Raw genomic sequence first — 13,172 nt, forward strand, 5'->3', positions numbered from 1 at the left:
CCTTGGAGCTGGAGCCTTAGCCCCGCACGAGGCAGGAGGGAAGGCAACAATGAAGCTCTCAGCTTCTCTCTTCTACCCGGAGTCTCCCTGTGCCCCTGCAGTGGGAAGGGGCAATGTGCCAGCATCTCCACAGCTGTGGCGTCCTTCTCTCTCCCCCTGGGCCTCTGCTGGCAGGATCTCTCACAGAAGGGCTACGCAGAAGTCCCCACCACAATGGAAACAGGGAGTGCGAGGACCAGCCCTTTCGGGGCGTGCGCCTCACTGTAACCCGCCCTGGAAGGAAGAACACTCTGATTCTCCTCTCTTCCTCCACAGGGGGCCTGGGGAGGGAGGGAGGACATCTGTGAGGCCCTCCTTAGAGTCCTGGGAGGAGCTGAAGAAGGGGCAAAGGACCCGAGGGCCCACACTGCTCCTCAGCAAACAGCCCGCCCTGGCCGGGACCTGACAGCACCGGACTCCTCCCTCCAACCCACTCAACCCTGAGTCCCCAAAGAAGTTATAAAAATGTAGAAAAGGCAAAGAGAAAAGTGTAAACAGCTCCAGAGAATTAGAGGGTGGATGGAAGGAGACACAGCCCTCATGCTTCCCCATTTGGCCAGGACACCTGCATTCTGTGTCACCCCCTCAGGGCCAGGGCTCCCAGAGCAGGAGACAGAAGAAGGCAGAAAACGGAAGCAAGAGCTGGGGCAGCCAGCCCTGGCTGGGCCCTTTCCCAGATCCTTGGATCCTCCTTCCAGACAAGGGAATAATCAAGATCTCGGAACAGGCGGCCATGTTTGTTCTCGGTCTCATCAACGACTTTCTGGTCTCTGAGCAGGCCCTGTTACAGAGAATCATGTTTGTGTCCCTGTGCGTCTCAGCTGCCACTTCCCCCTCCCCCATGACTCCTGATCTCAGAAGCCAATTTCTCGCTGAGGGCAGACTCTCCACCCTCCAAGGGCCCACGACTTTGGGTCGTCGAGCCATACCAAGAGCCCCCGAGGTCTGTTCCTCATAGTGGGGATGAGCTGGGGCCACAGTCAGAGAAAACCGAGAGTCAGGAAAAGCAGGAGTGACACAGAGAAAGGAGGCATTCCCACAGCCACAGTCAAGGCTCCTGGAAGACGAATCAGAGGGTGAAGAACTGAGGTCCAGTCGACGACCACGAGCTGCTCTGTGCTCCGGTCCTCGGGTGCCACATGGGAGCCGCATCATTACAGACCCAGAAGCCTGCCGCCAAGCAAAGTTCAGGGCCATCTGGTGGTCTGGGCCTCAGTTCCCGGACCTGTGGTTTCTACAGCATAAGCCTGGGTAAAATCCCATCCTGGCTCTCCATTTTCCCAGCGAGGACTGGCAACTCCTGGGTAACCTCATGGTCTTCTGCCCGGGTTTCAGCTGTGCCGCTGGGGTAGGGAGGGTTTTGTTGCAGCCGTGCCCCTCAGGTGGGAGTGGAAGGCTGGGCGTGGAGTCGGAGGAAGCTAGTTGTTAGCCTCGCCCTCCTCCTCATCGAAGGACTGCACACCTGAGGATGTGACGTCAGACACCTTCCGACTGAGAGCAGTGGACATCTCGGGGTCTTCTCGTGGGGACAGTGACTCCAAGTCCCGGCATCCTGCATCCTCTTCCTCCTCGGGGGCCAATGGCCTCTTCTCCTCCTCGGCAGGGCCCCTTGCCAGGTCCACTCCCCCCACCCCCGGAGCCCAGTCCGTGTCTGACCCCAGCAAAGGTGGAGGCTCCTGAGCAGAGTATCCGCAAGCAGGCTGGGAAGGCCCCATTTCATGTAAGCTAGGCTGGGAGTCATCAAATGCAGGGCCAAGATAGGATCCCGTGGCGGGAGAGGCGATGAGGGACTGGTCGCTGGCTTCCCAGGCATCCGATGACCCCAGACAGTACATGCCCTGGGACACATAGGAGTGAGGCCATCCATCCATGGGGCCTTGAGCCAGGGCATCTGTAAAGAGAATCAGGGAAGTCAGCAGGGTCACAGAACACTGACGGCGGCAGCAACAGCCCACAGAACTGAGTAGAGAGGGCGACAGCGCAGGGAGGAGAGAAAGAAAGCTGAGACGAACCGGGAGCCCACAGGAACGGAGGGAGCCCAGGGAAGTCGGGGGGGCCTCTCAGACCTCGGAGGGACCGTCCCTCACCTTGACTCTCCATCAGCTCCTGGTAGTTGTCACTGTAGTTGCAGCCCAGGGGCTCCTGGGTGGAGTTGACACTCATGTCCTCGCCATCCATGGAAGACCAGGCCATGAGTGTGGCCTCAGAGATGGCGAACTGTTCCATGACACCTGCAAGAAGAAACAGAGTTGGCACGAGGTACCTCTGGAACTCTTGGACACACGTGCGGGGTTTGGTGACATGGGGCCAGCACTGTCCTAGAAATACAATGCAAGCCGCCTGTGCAATTTAAAATTTTCTCACAGCCATATTAAAGAAAAGATAAAAGAAGCAGGTGAAATGAATTTTTATAACATATGTTATTTAGCCCAACATATATCTTGGATTATCTTTCAACATGTCATCCATATAAAAATTAACAAGGTATTTCACATTATTTTATTCATACACGTTTTTGAAATCCAGCTGGTCTTTTACACTGACTGTACATCTCCATTCAGATGAGCCACATTTCAAGCTCAAGTTCAAGTGGCTACTATATGGGACAGCACAGACTAACCCCCACACAAGGCAAAACCGTGTGGGACTTCCAGAGGTCAGGTTAAGAATTCTAAGCTGAGAGAGTTGGTGTGTGTGTGGGGGGGGGGGGGGGAGGGTCTTCTAGTGAAATATCTAAAGGGATTAAAATGAGGAATTTCCAGAAGTTTCTCTTTGGACGGTTTTAAGAATGTTAGCCAGTACTAGGTCATCAAAGACAGTGGAAACTAAATGAGGGGGCTCGATTCCAATAGAAAATCCCCAAGGAAGCACCATGGCCTTGTAGGTCCACAGTGGTATCAAGAGGAAAGTTCCAGCAACTGGGAGAAGGGAGGTTGGGTAGATCTGTGGGTCGCCATTGCAGTCAAAGCTGACGGTTGAAGCTTACATTTCCAATTGCCCTAGACTACCCCCTACGAATACACCCCCTCCCTGCCGATAGTTCTTCTACCTTCATGCCACCGGCACAGAGAGACCTCCCTTCTCTTCCAGATCTATCATTCTTCCCAGCTGTCTTCCTGTAATCACGCCATATGCCTGTCTTGCAGGGATTCCACGTCCTGGACGGAAGCCTTTTCTGCCTCCCGCCCTCACCTCACCAAGCTCCCTTGATCTTCTAGTGGCTGTCATAAGCAATGAGTCAAGTGAGTGAACCCACTACTGCAATGTGCTGAGGGGGCAGAGTCTAGAAGGGACTTCCCACTGCCTTTTCTTCTTTTTCCTCAAGAGACATGAGTGGAAGGAAAGTCTTTCAGAGTTGAAGGCCCCTGCCTTTTTGTTCTATACTGATAGTGCTGCCATTTAGGAAAGAAGGAATTTGGAACAGGTGGACCCACAGTCCTATGTAATTCTCTTTAATTTCTGAGATAATAATAAAAATAAGTTTGAGGGCACTTACCCAAATCAGTCAAAGTACTTGAAATCGGAGCTGATGGGGAAATTATGACTATGCTCATCCTATGGATAGAGCCAATCCTACCATCAGGGATTGGGCTGGAAGGTCAGTCTCTAGTCATCCTGAAAACATGTCTCTTGAGGGTCCCCAGAATAAGTACCTGCTAGGAAACGTGCCTCCTTCTCGCCATCGCTGAGGTCCGAGTAGGCGTCGGTATCCCTGCGCACCGCCTCGTGGCTGTGTTGCGGCTGAATGGCTGGTGTCTTCCCCCAGCCCTGCCACTCAATCATGTGGGCCACCCGGCCTTGCCCCATGGCTGTGGGCTTCGTCACATGGTCCTTCATGCTGCGAGAAATCCCTGAGGGGCCAGACATTCTCCACATCCTCCAGAATAGCACACAATACCCATACAAGATCCACCCCGTGTCCCCACCCAAGTCCCACGGGACTCCATCCAATGGGGAAGCCCCATATGACGGGCAGCCCGGACAGGAGGCTTGATGGAAAGGGCAAATAGGTCAGGGGTAGGAGTCTTCTTTAGACCTCAAGGAGCAAGGAGACTGAGAGCAGGAATGCACAGGTATTCTCCTGTCTGGATGCATCCCCAGGTCAGGAGTCTCACCTGAGAAGGATGACTTGGCCAGGGCCCCAATGCCATAGGCGTTAGAGTTTCGCTTCAGCTTTGGAAGAATGGAAGTGGTGTCCTCCATGGAGAGCTGGGAGAGGGAACGTGGAGGAGGGGCAGAGAGGAGTTCAGAGCTTGCAGGAGAAAGGGTCTGAGTTAGGGCAGGTGACGGGGAAACATTATGCCCAGGAATCCCAAGGACGCTTATCCCACAAATGCCCTTGAAAATATGGGGAATCCTTAGGAAATGTGAGGCTCCTGGTGCCTGCTGTGGCAGACCAAGGGAGAGTATAAGGGAGAGGAGCGAGGGTGCCCGGGGAGGGCCGGCCGAGGCTGCACTCACATTGATGCCATCCCAGGAGAAATCGGTCCGGCTTTGCTGTGAGGAGAGAGCAAATGGAGTGCGGCTCTCAGGCACTCCCAGGAATGCAAGTAGCCCGCCCCCTACCCCCATCCCAGGGACTTCTAGGAGTGTGTGAAGTAGAGAGGTTTTTCCTCAGCTTAATTTAGGGGATTAGGAGTTCAATGTGGAACATTTGGCCTGTGTTTTGAGGAAAGCAGGAGAAATGTTCCTTAAAAGTGTCAGTCTGAAGAAGTATTTGGGCTGTTCTCTTGGAATTTAGGGAGATAATTCAAGGATCAGGCAGCTGGGAGGCTTTGTTCATGAGGGTTTCTGGGGTCTTTTAAAATCCTTCAGCTGCAGCGCCTGGGTGGCTCAGTCAGTTAAGCATCTGCCTTCGCCTCGGGTCCTGATCCCAGGGTCCTGGGATGGAGTCCCACTTTGGGCTCCCTGCTCAGTAAAGAGCCTGCTTCCTCCCTCTGCCTCTGTGCCTCCCTGGCTCACTCTCTCTCTCACACAAATAAATAAAATGTAAACAAACAAACAAACAAAAACTCTTTTGGCTAGGGGGCAGCCGGGCATGGGGTCTCACCTCAGTGGATGGCCGGTGGAGACTGCTCCCGTGCAGCGAGCTGGTGCTGTCCATGTGGATCTGGTCGACATCCTTCAGGCCCTTCCAGTCCACTGCAATCACCTCATTCCCTGAAGAAGCCACAGGCTCATTAGTTGCTCCACCATCAACACCCCCTGCAGAGTGTTGCCCAGGGGCAGCCCCACCAGAACCTTCCTTTCCCTCCAGTTCCCACTCCTTCTGAAAGTACATTCCTTTCCGGTCCCTACTCTTCCCCAATTTTTGGTAGGACAAACCCTAATGCTGAGCCAGAATATTCCCTCTGAGCTCACCCAAGAATAGCATATTCAGAGAAAGTGTTGTATGGCCTTATTTGTTGTTGTTTAAATGGAGGAATCGGTGGTTGGGTTTTACCAGGAAAATCATTCTTTATTCTGTCCTGAGGAATCTTTGAGGGTTTCTATATGGGAGTATATGGGAGCGGTGCCTTTCATCCATTCTGTTTCCACAAATAAGGGCACAGCTTCTTTAGGGGTAAGCTTCCTTATATGTGGCCTTTGTGACTTGTATCTTGGAGTTGGTGAGTCTGTCTGGCGGGAAGGAGGCTTGGCAAGGATAGAGGCAGGATTTGGGTGTGTTCACTCAGAAATGATGAGAGGGGAGAAAGCAAAGATTGAGATGCCATCATCTGCCCTGACTGGTGGGAGACAAGCCATGGATGGAGGAGGAGCAAAATGGGGGAGAAGCGAAGGGGACTTTAAAAAAGAGGACCTAAAAGAATAGGCATTCAAGTCAAGGAGAAGACAAAAAATAATGAGGGGGCTGGTGCACAGGATTTGAGGGCGGACTGGAGAGCTGGAGGACAGAGGAGGCTGGGAATTGTTCAGGGGAGGCCAGAGCTTGTGGCCAAGGCAGATGCTGGCAAGAGGACAGGGTGGTGCCTCTCCTGAGAAGTTGGGGAAGAACCCCTTGGGCAGTTGGAAAGGGACTCAACCATCAGATGGTTTGCTTAAGCATGGGGAGGCCTTCAGCAGGAATCCACACAGCTAGTGCAAAGCGGATGGTGGTTAATGGGTGGGAAGGAGGTAGCCCCCTCCTAAGTGAGCCCCTCTCCCTTGGAGCTACAGGGGAGTGATGAGATGGGTCAGACCAGGCCCTGTGGTTGTCAGGGAAGAGGAAATAATTGACCCCTGGGGTAGGGAGCAGGAAGGGGGCAGAGATGAGGAGGGCAGAGAAGGAGGGGGGGGTGGCCTTTGTAAAGGAGGGAGAGCTGAGTCAGAGCTGGGGGGGGGGCAGGGAGGGAAAGAGAACCCCAGGAAGAGGTGAAAGCAGAGGAGGGGAGTATCCATGGAAATAAATGGGGTCTCAGAGAAATCGGGCTTCCCGAGAGTGAGTTTGTTTGTAATAATAATACGATTTATTCTCTCAGCGTGAGGTCACTGGGTCGTGTAGGCGGGGGAAATTGGGAGTTGGAATGGGAAAAATTGGGGGGTTTGGGAGAGGGTTGGACTAATTCATGGAGCTGTGAGCGTGGAGTGGGTGCGCGGGGCGGGGGATAAGGGGGTGGAAGCAAGGCAAAGGCTGAGGGGAGAGACGACTTAGGAGGCGCCTGTGCCCGCCCCCAGTCCAAGGTAAATAAAGAGGCGGCCCCGCCCCGCCAGCCCCCGCCGACAGGTGCTGGTCCCCGTTCCTCCGGCCGGCCGGCCCCACCCTCCTGGGAGCGGGCTCCCCACCCCAGTCCGCGGCTCTAAATCCCCCAGCCTCCTTCCCGCGCCCCTGGCCCTTTCCTCCAGCCCAGCCCGGCCCCATTTTCTCCGGGCGTGGACCCAGTTCTCTTCCCCGAGGTACCGGGCGCATCCCGCCCCCGCCCCGGAGGGAAGATGCACGTGAACAAAGCGAATCGGGGGAGGCCGAAACGGCAGAAAAAGGCAACAAGACAGAGGGAAAGAGGTGGGAGCAAAACACCCAAGGCAGACGGAGGCGGGGGGGGGGGCGGGGGCCGAGGCGGGGGCCGGGGGTCCTTGGAAGGGGGCTGCCCCAGAAATGGAAGGGGAGAAAGGCGCGGGCGGGGAGGCAGGGTCGAGGCGGATGGCCGGGAGGTGGCGGGCGCGGGGACGCGCGAGTAGCGAGAGGAGGCTGCTGGAGAGATGATGGAGAGGGACCGCGGCGCGGGGGGAGGGCGGCGGAAGGAGGCTGGAGGGAGACGAGGGAGCGGAGCAGCCGGGAGGGCGTCCGGCACCGGAGGCGCGAGGGGAGAGCGCGGAGGAGAGCCGAGCGCGGGGAAAGTGCGGGAGCCAGGCCGGGGCGGGGGCCGGGGGGCGCCGGGGGGCGGTGGGGGAGGGGGTCAGGGAGCGGCGCGGGCCGAGCCTGCCTCCGCCCGCCCCCGCCCCGCCGCGGTACCCACCCACGGTCCGGGAGCCGATGCAGCCCATGGCTCGGGCGCCTCCGGGGCCGGGCGCTCACCGCCGCGGGGCGGGCGCCGGGGGCAGCACCGGGAGCCGCGCCGCCGCCCCAGCCGCTCTGCAGCGCCGCGGCTGTCTCCGCTCGGCTCCGCTCCCCCCTCCCCTCTCCATCCCTCCCCGCGGCAGCCTCCGTCGCCGCCGCCGCCGCCGCCGCCGCCGCCGCCGCCGCCTGGCTCCCCCGCCCCGGCTCGGCTGGCGGCGGCGGGGAGGGGGCGGCCCGGGGATTGGCTGCGCGCGGCGCCTCCCCGCCCCTGCCCTCGACCCCGCCGCCGCGCTCCCCGCGCACCTCGCGGCGCTCCCCTCCGCCCGCCCTGTCGGTGGCCCGCTCGGGGGCTCCTCGCCCGGTCCCGGCCGGGCTGGCGTCGGGGGGTGCTGGAGACCCGGAGAACGTCCCCCTTGGGTCCCCGGTGGGGACCGCTGGGAAGGAACCCAGCGCCCGCCCTCCGGTTCTGGTAGATGGATTTCGAGGGCCGGGTTTGGGGATGCCCAGCGAGAAAGGCGCGGGATTGGGGGTGGGGGGGCGGCGCGCGGGGGACGTGCAATAGAGCTTGGATGAAGGGCCTTGGCCGCCTAATTCCGCAAACACTTGTTTTCTTCCTGGGGCCTCATCTGGGACACAAACGCGAGCGTGATTGGATACAGCTTCGGCTGCTCTGCGTTTCCTGTGCGCTGTTTTGTCCACCCAAACAGATCGCGGAGTCTTTGCGAGTGGATCGTGTGCTAAGCTTCCCTGTACTGGGCGCTCGCTGGAAACTCGGGGATAAGTATGGGTTTGGTGCAGATCCCTCCAGGCCTGCCTGGGGATGGGAGAGTAGAATGAGATAATTCCGTCCCAGCTAGAGGGGAATAAAAATCAGGATTCAAGACTGACTAGACGGCACAGTTTTGTATCCAATTTAACTTTCTGTGCGATGATCTCCTCTGACAAATGACAGCATGGATGTCAGGAAGCAGTCGAGAGAAGGGAGGATTGCCCTCTGGCTGGCCAGAAGGGGTCAGGTAGGTACCAAGGGTGTGGTGGGTAAGAGACTGAGAGAAAGAGGGAGTGATCTATGTGGTAGGGGTCAAGTACTATAGTATAGCAGGGAGGAAGTGAAGTCCAGAAAAGTCACACAAGAAAGGGACCAGAGGCTCTTGTCAAAGCAGCGCCCACAAACCCAGAGTGTGAGAGAGCTGATGGGGTCAGCACCAATGACAGCAAATGCTGACCCAGGGTTGTGTGTTCCCCACCTGCGTTCATGTCCCTCCCGGGCTGGGCAGGGAGCAGGGCACTGTCCCTGGTGCAGGTGTGTAACAGGACAAAATACCAAGTCTCATAGATGCACCTTTTAACCCTGTATAGTTTGAATGGGGAGCTAAATTTTAGGGTGATAACCACCACGTTCTGTGGAGTCCCAGATGAAAGATAGGAGAGAAGGTGAAAATAATCTAATTGTAGATCTGGGAGATGGAATTATGGAGAGAGAACTGATCTTTGTTCTCTGTGCATGACAAAAGAAATCCAGTCTGCATCTATAAAAGCACGAGAGAGAAGAGGGAGTCGCCAGTAGGCATCCTGAGATTTTAATCATCCAGTATCATTTGTGGCAAGATCTGATACCTTATTTTGACAGTGAGAAGAATTAACAAGTATTTTCCCCCCATACTTACTATTGTTGGTTATACAAAGGAGCATCATGTGGTTTCTGCCCTTCTGGAATATATTGTCCAGCTGCAAAGGAAAGAAGATGGAATGATGGAGGGAAAGAAGAAGGAGGAGAAGAAAGAGGAGGAGGAGGAGAAGGGTAAGGGGAATAGGAAGAGGAAACAGCTTCCAGTACTACAGCAGCGCCACTCAGTCCCTTTTGCTTGTGGAGGGAAAGCACTGATGGGAATATCCAGGTCAGGAAGTAACAGACCAAGTGGCCAGCTCTGCTCACACCTTCCCACTTGAAACTGCTCTCCCTTTGGGGTGCTCTCTGATTCCAGTATTCCCACTATTCATCTGGTCCAAACATGGATACAAACCCCGCTCCTGTTCCCCTTGCCACAGCTGTACAAGGCTGGGTTTATCCTAATGATTGAAATCCAGTCAACAAAAGGGACCCCAGGTTTTAAGGAATCAGTCCTGTTTCCTATTCTGTTTTAAAGGTATTTCTAGCACGAGGGAAACACAGAATGTCAGAGGCGCAACACTGGCCTGCTTTCTTTCTGCTTCTAGTACAGGATCCTCTTACTTTTCCCCATTTAGAAGCATTCTTTCCCAGTCTTTTTGCTATCTTCAGAGCCAAGGTCAAAGATTCCAGTTCTGATATGAACAGGAACAACCTTTCTGGAGGACGATTTGACAGTACTGATCAAAAAATCTTTAAAATATGCATTGCTGTTTTTGCGCATTACTAAATTGTGACACAGCTATTCCATTTATAGAAATATTCTAAGGAAATAAAAATAGAATGTGGACAAAGATTTAATCTACAGCACCCATCAGAGCACTATTTACATAATAATGAAAGATGGTACACACCCCACATGCTCAAACCTGGGGATTAATTAAATAAGTTATGTATATGCTTATAAGAGAATACTATGTAGCCACTGATAATATTTGATAATTGAATTTGTTGACAAATTAGTCATGATATGACATTATAAAGAAGCAAGCTGTAATACAAGAATTAGAATATATCAATGTTTGTTTAAAAATCGCATACACACATTCTTCTGCCTTTTGTCAGGCTTTCCATCCCAAGTAATTTATGGGATTCCCTGAGGAAAGTCTATGTTTCACAGATGTCTGGGCTCACTCATCAGGTAAGTTTGGCTCTCAATGAAATCACCATATTAATGAGTCTATTTCCAAACTCTAAAAATAGAGGACTTTGGCCGAATGCCCAAGTATGGCATTGGTACTTCCTAACTGGTCCCTTTTGGAACACGACGGGGTGGAATGATGTTTCCCCCTTCTCTGTGGTTGCTGTTTCATGCCCCTAATCTCCTATGGATAGCTCTTGGACAGAAGGAATAGAACCGAGTTCAGAAACAGTACTGTCTAGGGGTGCCTAGGTGGCTCAGTTGGTGAAGTGTCTGATTTTTTAGCCCAGGTCTTGATCTCAGGGTTGTGAATTCAAGCCCCACAGTGGGCTCCACACTGGGCATGGAGCCTGCTCTAAAAAAAGAAAGAAAGAAATAGCACCATCTGAAACAGAGACTCTAGAGGTGCCTGGGTGGTCCAGTGGGTTAAACCTCTGACTCTTGGTTTTGACTTGGGTCTTGAAATCAAGGCCAGGGTCAAGATCCACACTCAATGAAGAGTCTGCTCCAGATTCTCTCTCTTCCTCCCTCTGCCACTCCCCTGGCTTGCTCGATCTTTCTCTCTCCCAATAAATAAATAAATATTAAATAAAACAGGAACTTTTTGTAAAGATTTTATTTATTTATTTGACAGAGAGAGAGAGAACGAGCACAGGCATGGGGAGAAGCAGAGGGAGAGGGAGAAGCGGGCTTCTAGCTGAGCAGGGAGCCCAACATGAGCCAAAGGCAGGTGCTTAACCAACTGGGCCACCCAGGTGTCCCTAAAACAGGAACTCTTGTCCCAGGATACACAGGCAGCATCCAGAGTGTCTAACTTGAAAGTTAGGAAGCACTTACATCTTTATGTTCCCTGACTTGTAACTGAAATTCTCCATGTCCTTCAGGTATGTGTATAGGCAGCAAAGCACAGTGGTATTAGAGCTGTTGTTCTGTGTCTTTACCGCCCATAGAAATCATAGATGTTTCTATTATACAACGGTTGTTGCAGATTTCTTACACTATCCTTTATGTTCATCACTACATTGAAATTATTGTGGTAGTAAACCTGCCTGTACATGTTCCTATTAAATGCTTTGATAAAGAAGCAAATATATTACTATGTCACCATTTTATAATAATTGTTTTTTTTATATTAGTTGTTCCCTTTTTATATTATTGTTTATTATTTAGTATTTAGTATTACTCTGACAGGGAAGCCATGGATTTTCTAGATTGCCAAGGGATCCAGACCAGAAAAACATTTGAGAATCCCTGGCCTCAGGGATGCCTGGCTGGATCAGCGAAGCTTCTGACTCTTGATCTTGGGGTTGTAAGTTCAAGTCCCACTATGGGTGTAGAGATTGCTTAAAAATAATTTTTTTGAAAAACTTAAAAAAAAAAAGGAATCTCTGGCTTCTAAATATATTTTTGGTGTTGATGGTGATGTGGGGTGGTCTCTGATTCTGCAGGAGTTTAATAATCCCGTTAATAGTACCGACTTCAATGACCAAGCAAGACAATTGACATCTCATTTTGAAGACTTGGTCCCCAAGCCAGGAACAAAGATAGGTCCCTTTTATCTGCAGGACTAAAAGAGTCACACTCAAGCTTCATGCCCGCCCCCAAGAAATCCAGAGGAAACCCTAAAACAACAACAGCTTAATAAAGAATTTCTTTGGTTTTACTGGGAGACACTAAATCACAATTAAGGGTGGATGAAAAGATCCAGCTGAGAGGGGGAGGTTCAAAGTACTGGAGAGGAAGGTTCATGAGGCAGAGCGTGAATTCCTAAGGCAACAACCGCAAGGGATGCACACCAGGCTCAGGAAGGGGCACTGGGCTCAGACCGAGAAGCCCAGCTATTCTTGCAGATGCAAAGATGGAGCAGATGCCAGTAGGTCGCACATTTGGTGTTGGGGAGTTGAGGGATTCCAGTCTGATGGTGTCTGTTTTCTCTGAGAAGTGGGAAGCAAGTCATCTACTAAGTCTGGGAATGGGGGAGATGGCATAAAATAATAATAAGTAATGTGCAAATATCACTGAGCAGTTGACAAAGAGTTTTCATTGTCTTCGTACAACAATCCAAGAGGGAAATCATTGTCTTTGTGTTGCAGCTGAGAAATCTGGGCTTAGAGGCCCATTAACTAACTATCTTCCCCCCCCCCCCCCAAATTACCCAGCTGGAAAGAGAAGAAGCAAGAGCATAAACTCAGCCCCTCCGGTAGAAAATTCACTCGGGAAGCTGTAGGAAAACTCTTTTATGTGTCTGTTCATCTGTTTTTTAAATAATTAGAGCTACTTTGTTCAGGGTTTTATTTGCTACACCTTCTCTCACTGTTGTCTTTCTTTCATGAAGGTGGGGCCGTAAGCTGAAGAGAGGAATTGTCTATCCACACTCTTAAATTTTGAAATGCCAAGGGAGATTTGCAGCCCCTGGTGTAGGTCACGAGGCACAGATGACCAGAGTGTCGGTTCCTACTTATCAATGTCAGTGTTTTGTATCAGAGTCTCTGTCTCAGGGAGACAAGAAAGTGACTCAGGCCACCCCCACATTCAGTCAGCCTTGGGGCAGTTCTTAGTGGCTCACAGGAGGCCTCGTTGGCTGAAGGCACCGGAAGTGGGCATGCCATGCGGCTACTAGGGAACTTAGGGAACTCAGGGAAGGGGCCTCAGGTTATCTGGTGGTAGCACCTGGAAGGGCAGTGCATCTGCGTGAGGTCAGAACAGCAGTGATGGCGGCAGGGATTCTTTCAAGTGGGAGTCATTTACTTAATCCTCTGGGAACAGGAAGACAAAGAAGGGAGCTGGAAGTTGCTGACACAGAGGAACAGGCTCAGAACGAAGTCATGAGTGGGCGGGGGAGTCAGTGG

At 52.8% G+C, this 13,172-nt stretch overlaps 1 protein-coding gene and 1 long non-coding RNA gene across 4 annotated transcripts; one reads left to right on the top strand and one right to left on the bottom strand.

The window, feature by feature from the left end:
• Positions 1-755: 755 nt before the first annotated feature.
• Positions 756-8,019, bottom strand: FAM131B (family with sequence similarity 131 member B). 3 transcript variants are annotated; one of them, XM_059172124.1, is made up of 7 exons: positions 7,817-8,019; positions 5,090-5,199; positions 4,501-4,536; positions 4,155-4,248; positions 3,693-3,890; positions 2,127-2,270; positions 756-1,930 (listed from the first exon to the last, which is right to left on the bottom strand). In XM_059172124.1, exons 2-7 carry the CDS (start codon positions 5,141-5,143, stop codon positions 1,458-1,460), a joined length of 999 nt encoding a protein of 332 aa, XP_059028107.1. In that variant the 5' UTR covers positions 5,144-5,199; positions 7,817-8,019; the 3' UTR covers positions 756-1,457. The 3 variants fall into 3 exon arrangements, with proteins under 3 accessions (XP_059028107.1, XP_059028105.1, XP_059028106.1); XM_059172122.1 differs by lacking the exon at positions 7,817-8,019 and adding an exon at positions 7,473-7,661; XM_059172123.1 differs by lacking the exons at positions 4,501-4,536; positions 7,817-8,019 and adding an exon at positions 7,473-7,661.
• LOC131829891 (uncharacterized) lies at positions 6,467-10,035 on the top strand. Its single transcript, XR_009353024.1, has 3 exons — positions 6,467-7,018; positions 8,466-8,529; positions 9,200-10,035. It is a non-coding gene; the product is annotated as an uncharacterized LOC131829891 (long non-coding RNA).
• The last annotated feature ends 3,137 nt before the right edge of the window (positions 10,036-13,172 follow it).

Source organism: Mustela lutreola, chromosome 4 (assembly GCF_030435805.1).
Source record: "Mustela lutreola isolate mMusLut2 chromosome 4, mMusLut2.pri, whole genome shotgun sequence".
Taxonomy (NCBI): domain Eukaryota; kingdom Metazoa; phylum Chordata; class Mammalia; order Carnivora; family Mustelidae; genus Mustela; species Mustela lutreola.